Here is an 8,932-nt window from a genome sequence, read left to right as displayed (position 1 = left end):
GATGACCTTAGTTTTTCTTTTCAACTGTAAAACACGAATGACCACCCCTTCCCTACTTACCTTGAAGTAATGATCAGATGGATATGAAGGTGTTTTGTAAACTATAATGGTTCTGTAAATGTAAGAGGTTAACATTATTGCTCAATCCCACATGGGGTACTCTCTCTTCTGCCACCTTTCCTCACAACCATTACTCACATAGCTAGTACCAACAGAGAACAAAATGCCACTTCACTGGCTTCATCTGTGTTGTTTTTGTTCATGCAGCTAAGTTGTTTCACCTTTGGATGCAGAAAACTTCTTGTATACCTCTCCTATATATGCTCCAGTGCTGAGCAAACAGCATAGCACATAATAGGTGCTCAATAAATGTCTGCGGAATAAATGAAAGAATGGCATTCAACAGCAACCAAAATAATGCCTGTGGGCTAAATGATTCCTCCAGCTTATCATCTCTTTCTTCCTAAAGGAAGCTCAGTGCCACTATGCACTAACTTGTAATGTTCTCGCCTTGCTGGAGTGATTAAGATTTGTGGCTCCTAAAAGGTACATAGACTTGTGTGTTTCCATAGAACATTTCATGTGTACTGGGTACTGGCCCAATAGAGCCCTAACAATTTCAGGAGTAGTGCAGAGTAGAACAGAGAAGAGGATTTGAAGCCATCTCACTGGGGTTCTAGTCTTGTCTCTAATACTTGTTAGTTTCAAAGCCTCAATTTCATGTGTCAAATAGAAAGAATGATAGTTGTCCTTCTATCTCACTGAATGATTGCCACACTTAAACAACACGAGGGATGCCAGAGTATTTTTGGTTTGTTTGTTTTTAGCTCCAAGTAACATTAATTCAACAACCATTAATTGAGCAACTAATTTGTGCCAGGCAACATGTTAGATACTGGAGATGCAGATATGAATCTCTCCCAAAGCTCAGCTCACGGTTTAAAAGGGACCAAAGAAGCCAACAACTAAGATGCAATGTGATAAGGGCTGGATAATGTTACAGATGAAGCAACAGATAGGGTCTTCTTGCCCTCTTTTCCCTCTGAGGTTGGCAAGGAAGGGTAGCGACTGTCAGAGTTCAACAAGGAAGGCTCCCAGGAGGAAGCAATGCTCAACTTACCTTTTAACTTAAAAGGTACTGAGAGTTGGACAGGTGAAGAAGATGAGAGAATATCCCAAACAGTGAAAACAACAAAGACATTTCATTCATTCATGTACTCAACAGACATTAGTTGAGCATACTACAAGCAAGGAACTCTAGAGGAATACAGATAAATAAGTTATGACCCCTACTCAGAGGCACAGTTTCCACATGAGCAGACAGCCAGGTAAAGGCACTTGTAATCCAGTGTGGCATACAACAAACAGGGTAAGCTCATGGTGTCCCACACACATAGCAGCAAATCTACATAACTTCAGGTTGCTTCATACAATTTCCAGGCAGGACCATGTGGAGAGAGATGAGGCTGGAGAGAGGGGCAAGGGCAGGGCATGAGGGTGACAGTGGCAGAAGCCACATCCCACCCTTCCCCCTATCAGCCATGAGACCTTGGGCTGGTTACTGAACCTCTTCAGGGCTCTTTTTTTTTTTCTTCCATCTTTAAAACAGTCATAAAAACTACTTTAAAAGGTTGTTGTTGTAAGGATAAAATGAAGGGATGGGCATAAAGTATTCAGCACAGCACCTGGAACATAATTAGTGCCTAAGAAATGTTAGCCGCCATTACCTCATCATCATATCNCCTATCAGCCATGAGACCTTGGGCTGGTTACTGAACCTCTTCAGGGCTCTTTTTTTTTTTCCTTCCATCTTTAAAACAGTCATAAAAACTACTGTAAAAGGTTGTTGTTGTAAGGATAAAATGAAGGGATGGGTATAAAGTATTCAGCATAGCACCTGGAACATAATTAGTGCCTAAGAAATGTTAGCCGCCATTACCTCATCATCATATCATCTTATTATTATTAACTTGACTGAAGGGGAAATCATCTCGGGCAATGTAAACGACTTAGGGAAAAGGAAGTAATACACCTGCTCTCCAGCTCTCAACTTCCTGGAGTGCATACAAAAGGAAAGGCCACGATATATTTTATGCCACCTTTTGCCCTAGACCAGTGCTTCTCAAAGTCTCACATAGAAGGAACCTAATCAGAAGGATATTCCTACATTTTGAATATTCCCAAGAAGTGCCTCCCCCCATAGACTTTGGCTTTTCAGTATTTTATNACATTTTGAATATTCCCAAGAAGTGCCTCCCCCCATAGACTTTGGCTTTTCAGTATTTTATGTTGGAAATTCATTGTCCTTCATAACCTACTCATTCCTATCATCATCACCACCACCACCACAGGAAATACGGTGCTCACTCATTTTCAGGCAGTTATGGTATTTTATATGCATTAACTCAATTCATCCTCACAACAACACTATGGAGGTGGGTACTGTTACCATTTCTATTTTACCGTGAAGCAAAAGTGAGGCAGGAAACATGAAGTCACTTGTCCAAGATTGCAAGCTAATAAATGTTGGAAATGGGCTGTCAATCCAGGCAGTCTGGCTCCAGAATCTGTGTTCTATGGTGCTACCTCTCTAATATAGAAATGCTTCGCTCCTTAAACCCCACACCAGCAATGATGATCTGAGTAAATGTGTCATGCTTATCTTGCGGCTCCTGGCACACGGCCACATATCCATACTCCACGTGAGGGGAATGGCCCAAGACCCAAGAGCTTTATTCAGGTTTGCCGTAGTGAGATACCATCACTAAGGACAAATGCCCACAGCACTTATGCGGCTAACAGGGCTCAAACAGATGACGAGTTGCCTGCCACCAGGAGATGATTAAAAATCTACCATTAAACCAAGCTGTACTTAGAATAGACCTTTTTTAAAATAGCTTTTCATCAGGGGATTATATTTTCTTCTTGACAATTTCCTTAATGGCAAGCAAGGCTATATGTTAGAAGAACAAAGGAGACCCAAGGGCAAAGAGTCGAAGATTCTCACCAAGGTGGGGGCTGCAAGGAGCCGGGGGAAGAGAAAAATTAAACAAGCAGAAGAGAATATGTGCCCCTATTTTATTCCTGCATAATGCTCCAGTGCTGCCCACCCCTACCTCCTCTTCTGCCTTCTTCTCCAGAGGCACTAACAGCAGCCCAGAGCTCATTAAAGTTTAAACAGACCAATCAATAAAGACAGAATGGTGAATTGTCCATCTGCAAATTACCAAGCACCTCATGAATATTTAAGGAACTAAACTAGGAACAGGGAGAAGAAGGAATCCAGCACTTTATTTTTTCTCTCTGGAAAAAAGGACAAAGGATCTAAGCTGTTCCTGATCACCAGGATATAGAAATCAAATAGTCAAGTGAAACTTTAAAATTGAACAGTATTGTCCAGCATCACTTATTTTCCAAAGCCAGCAGGCTGAGTCCAATCCAAGGCCACTCAGATGAACATCTGCCTTAAACATATCAGAGATGCTCTAGTGTGACCCAGCTTCCTCGCTTTCTCAGAACACATCGTGTTTTTCAGCCACCACACCTTTGCACATGCTGTTCCCTCTGCCCAAAACGCAGTTCCCCTCACTTGTCCAATTGGAGGGCAGGAGAGTCCATTGATTAGTAAGAGTGCAGCTCTGCAGTCAGATAGGTTAGGCACCAGTCCTGCCTCTACTACTTACCAGCTGTATGAACGGGATAAGTTACCTAAGTTCTGTGCCTCCATTTCTTCCTCAATAGAATGGGGGTAGTAATAGTACTACCTTTATAGGGTTGTTGTGAGGATTCAACTACACAAGTTACGTTAACATGTTTTACACAGCATTTGGCAAGACAATAAAGGCACAGGAGATGTTAGCTATGATTATCAGTGACTTCTTCCACATTTGGTCACACCTCAAGCTTCTGCATCCTCTGTCCTGTCTTCCCTGAGCTCCCTCAGGGTCAGCTCTGTTCTCAGCTCCAGCCACAGTCACTTTGCTCCCAGCACATATCACATCATATTTTAGCTGTTTATCAGTTCTGCCACCAGACTGTGAGCTCCTGATAGGCAAGACCTAAGTCTTGCTCAGCTCTACATCAAAGTTACCCCAACAGAGTCCCTGGTACCAGGTGGACACCCAACCAGCACTCGGCAGGTGGGAACAGGTGCAAGGAGAGAACACCCCAGGTTTGCCCATACCTTTGTGACAACACAGCACGCGGCCCAGATATCCTCAGAGGACTGTTCGTGGTGGTTGAACTGAGGCTCCCACTTCTCAATTGGCTGGTCCGCAAAAGCCAAAAGGACCCCCCTCTGGTCCACCAGAGCTGCACGGACACTGCCTGTTCCGACGTCCACGCCCACATAGTAGCTCCGTGGTTCCCGTTCCCCACCAGACATTGCGTTCTCTCCACCTATGGTGAACAAATGCAAAAACCACGTGAAGACCAAGTGGGCCTGCAAAATAGCCACAAAACATCCTGAAAGTGGAAATAAAAGGGGTGCAGCAACCTACCCAGTGGCCATTTATTGTTTATTCATCCAATAAAACTTTTTAGTGCTAACAGTGTGCAGATAGGCACTGTGCAAGGTGGAGGGTGAACAAGAAACATGGCCTCAGACATCACATCTGCATCCTTGGAAGGGAGTCAGACATTACGCATTTAATTATTTCAGCAAAGTTGTGATGAGTGCTATAGGGCAAATAGAGGGTGGGATAATTGAGAATCTGGAAGCAATAGAGATGAATTTGTTCTCAGTGAATTTGAATCAACAAGGACACAGCAGCCATGGTACTGAAAAGAAACCACATCTTCCCAATCGGCCATTCATTCAACAAATGATCTACTGAGCACCTATTACATGCCAAGTGCACACAGTCCCTCTACACCTCACTATGACTTAGGTGAGTACATTTAAATCTGCATGTGACAGGTGATTAAGGTAAGACTCCAAGAGATAAATAACTTCTTGCTCAATGCTAGGTCCACACACTCATAAACAGTAAATCCACATTGTTATCAGTATGCACTTTACAGTGATGAGAAAACAGGTCTCTGAAAAGTTAAGGAATTTGCCCAGCCTCGCTCAGAGGCAGGCTGGATCTAAAGCCCCACATCTGTGCAATCCCATTTCATGCTCTTTCCTTTCTTTCTTAAAAGAATGCAGTACGGGTTTGCAGAAGAGGCAAATATACTGCAGCCATGTCGTGAAGTGACTGGGAATTGGGGAAGAGTCCCAAGGGCGACAGGATCAGGAATTTGTTAGGCAATCTGTTTTCCTTACAGACTCCTCCTGAGTTACAAGGAAATCTGACCAGAGAACACTCAGGAATTCCTTGGCCTTCATGGCTGCTCTGATTCCCTCTGGTCAGATTAACCCACATGACAGAAATCTCACAGAGGCTTTCATTTTCCAGATTGGCCTTTCAAAGAACAAGAACAAGCCCCCAATATAAGTGCACTGGTGACCATTCTGCAACTCCCCAGGTGAGCTCGGGGCAGTCTTAGCGCCCAGAGTCTAATTTCAACCTGAACAGCTCTCTAAGCCCTTCAATTTCAGAACAGTAATGTTCCCTTGCCAAGTCACACTTGGGGATTCTAAAACAAAGTCAGCCAGATGATGTTCAGTTACTGCTTCCCGGATATTTCTCCCAATTAAAAAAAAGAAAAAAAACAAAACAAAACAGGCTTTATTAAAAGTGATTGCTTCTGACTTAATTGCAATGACTTCCCAACTGTGTTTTTTCCCCCTTTTGGCTTGTGGCTCAGGGCAGGGGAAGAAGAAAATGGGGAAGCTACAGTGAAAACAGGTGCAACCTTCCTCTGAATGTCAGAGGACGATGCTCAGGCCCCAGCCATTGTGCGTTTTCATCTTCTCTTCCTTGCTCACACCCCTCTGGGAGCTTCATGGAACCATTAGCAACAATTCTCAAATCATTCATTCCTTCATTCATTCCACTGCGATACCTCTTCTTCAAGCCATCACTTGAAGAGAATTGAAATAAAGCAGATAAAAAAAAAAAAAAACAGAGCTGCTCTGTTTGAAGCAAAGATCACCCTGCCCCATCCTCCACACCTTCCCCCAGCAGTTCCTCTGCTGGCCCTTTCTTGGAACAACTGAAAACCATCAGCTTTGGGCTGTGATAGAGGTGGGGCATCCCAAATCCCAAAATCCAAAATCCGAAATGCTCCAATGAGTATGTCCTTGAAGCATCATGTCAGCACTCAAAAAGTTTTGGATTTTGGAGCATTTCTTATTTTGGATTTGGATGCTCAACCAGTAAGTACAATGTAAATATTCTGAAATTTGAAAAATATCCAAAATCCTAAACACTTTTCATCCCAAGCATTTCACATCAGGGATGCTCAACCTGTACAAGCTGAGGCCCTTGGCATGGCACGGCAGGTCCTCCGTGAGCTCCTTCCACCTGCTGTCAGGCCATGTCTAACACAGTCCTGCCCATTCTCACTCCAAGTCCAGACATCCTCCAACCCCTTGCAGGCTCTCAAGTGCCCCACACTGCTTGCTACAGGCCTCCCCTGTCACTTGCTCTTCCCTTCCTAGCCCCTTTCTCTCCTCGTCTGTCTGGTGGCTATGGACTTACAGTTTAAGTCCCAGCTCAGCCATCACCTCTTTAAGGAAGACTCCCTTGCCCTTCTTTGTCCTTTGCACACACAAAGCATGCCAACACAGTACCATGTCCCTACTTTCTTTTAAAACTTGCCACTCTGAACTGCAATTTTTGTTTGTTTCCATATGTCTCCCTTACTGGCCTGAACCTGAAAAAAAGGAACTTACTGATTTCTGCATCCCCAGCTCCTAGCACAGGTCTGGCACATAACTGGTTTTCAGTAATTGTTTACTGAATGAACAAATGGGTCAGTGAATCAATAGAAACAAGGATGAACAGGTTCATGCTTTAATAGTTTGAATTCCTAAGTTTGTACTTATATGCACTAGTGTTTTGCCTTATTCTAACCTCTGTATGCCTCATTCATCCAATTAACACATATGTATTGGATGCTTATAACAGTATTTTGTAAATTCTAAGACACTCTTTTTCACATTTAGCTTTGTTGAAATCAGAGTGAATCTCATAATCTTATAATTGGTAGCATTTTCTTTCTTCCTCCCTGCTATATGAAAGACTGGTGCATTCTGCAATCAGTGACATCTGAGACTCAAAGAAATGCAGACTGTGCCAGGCATGGTGATTGACAATAAAGGGACGATACCTTGGCTTAGAGTTTCCTCAGTTTCTTTATGTGCAAATAGGAGGAAGACTGACCAAGCTAACTGCTCCACATGTCCTCTACCAACCACACATCTTCTTACTTTACTTGGAATTCCCTCTCTTGGCTTTCTACTGTCTCTTCTGCAAAGGCCCCCAAGGATGCTGCTCCTTGACAGTGATCCTACCATGCCAAAAGCTCTGTGCCTTGGCTAGAACTCTGCAAGCCTATCCTAAATGCTTAGGGAGAAACAAGGAAATCATTAGAAAATGAAGAATCTATACAAACATTAAGGCTTACACAGACCTGGCCAGCCAGCATGCTAACTTCCCTCCACCCCTGCCAGTCCCAACTATAAGAGAGATTCCCCATGGGGTGGCCCAGACCCTCCTGCTTGGGTTCCACACTTGGGACTCACTGTCTTCCTCTGCATGGAGTATAAGGGTACTTCAAAAAGTTTGCAGAAAAATAGAATCGAAAATGAATATTTCCATGAATTTTTTCATGTAGCATCGTATACCATCTTATCACCCGCTACCCTAACATCCTAATTCCTTTCCAGTAAAATCCAAACAGGCAGAATTCCATGCTACAACGGACCCTAGGTTTGTTCCAGTTCTAGTTTCTGGAACTAGGAAAGAGCCCATCCTTCGGGAGAGCCCCCACTTCATATGGAGAGTGGAGCTTCACTTTTAGATGGCTACCTCCAGCTGCTGCCTGTGTCACAGCTGTGTGCTGAGTGCAGCACAGTGCCTGGCACACAGCAGCAACTCAAGGAGTCCTGTGACTCTGTGAGTGAACAGGTATCTGTAAAACCTACCATTGGGGACATAAGGAAAGGTACCATGTTTATTATATATCTGAAGTCATGCTAAGCAGCTTGTTTATAATGCCGCTTTTAATCTTAAAAACTATTCATGAAGACAGTAACTATTATCACCCTCACTTTACTGATGAGGAAAATGAGTCCAAAACAGGTAAAGTAACTTGTTCCAGTATGTCACATAACTAATAATAAGTAATATAGTTGACAGCAACCCATTCCCTCTGGCTCCAAAATCCCTGACCTTTCTTATGATGCTCTACCGCCTCCTGATATTCCTCCACTTATTAAATGCCTATTTTCCAGGGACTCTGCTAGGGGATCCTGTCTTCTGTGCCTAAGGTTGGCTAACTCAGAACCCAGGACATCCATCTTCAGAAACTGACCCTTCCGTAAGGCCAGGTGGCCTCTCTCTGGCAAACCATCTGTTTCTATGACATATTATCAAGGCATCATTCAGGAAAAAAGTCAAATCTTTGGGATCAAGGAAGTCATACCCTCCCAGCATCATTCACATAAAACTACGAGTTCATGTTTTTCTAAGAAATCGATCCAAATTAAATATTTCAGGTTCACCATTTTTCCATTATTGTAGTTTTTCAATCTCTTTGTGATTGTTTCCATACCTGAAACCTGAAAGTGGGGAAGTTCAAGCCCTTGGGCAGCTTCCCTGAAACTTGACCCATGAGTTATATATTTTCTGCAACACAGATCACCCTCAGTGCCCTTTGCTCCCAAGTCATAAGTACTACCTGCCATGTCCTGCATTCCAAACCTTACTCAACCAATAGCTCTTAGCCCCCAAAAATAAGGTAGCAGCAAAATGGAAAACATTATTCCCTTTTCTAGTTTGTTTAAAATACACACACACACACACACACACACACACAC

General features: G+C 43.3%; 1 protein-coding gene across 1 annotated transcript in view; it reads right to left on the bottom strand.

The window, feature by feature from the left end:
* The window catches only part of LOC103602205 (FGGY carbohydrate kinase domain-containing protein-like), a 233,581-nt gene that overhangs the window by 199,596 nt on the left and 25,053 nt on the right, over nt 1–8,932 (bottom strand). The window contains exon 2 of the mRNA XM_008586619.1: nt 4,184–4,398. Within this exon, the coding sequence (XP_008584841.1) occupies nt 4,184–4,384 (201 nt within the window). The 5' untranslated portion in view covers nt 4,385–4,398. The remainder of the gene's footprint in view (nt 1–4,183; nt 4,399–8,932) is intronic.

Source organism: Galeopterus variegatus, unplaced genomic scaffold, assembly GCF_000696425.1.
Source record: "Galeopterus variegatus unplaced genomic scaffold, G_variegatus-3.0.2 Scaffold4048, whole genome shotgun sequence".
Classification (NCBI taxonomy): Eukaryota; Metazoa; Chordata; class Mammalia; order Dermoptera; family Cynocephalidae; genus Galeopterus; species Galeopterus variegatus.
The sequence above is the reverse complement of the archived record's forward strand: the minus strand, read 5'-3'. Positions and strand labels throughout refer to the sequence as shown.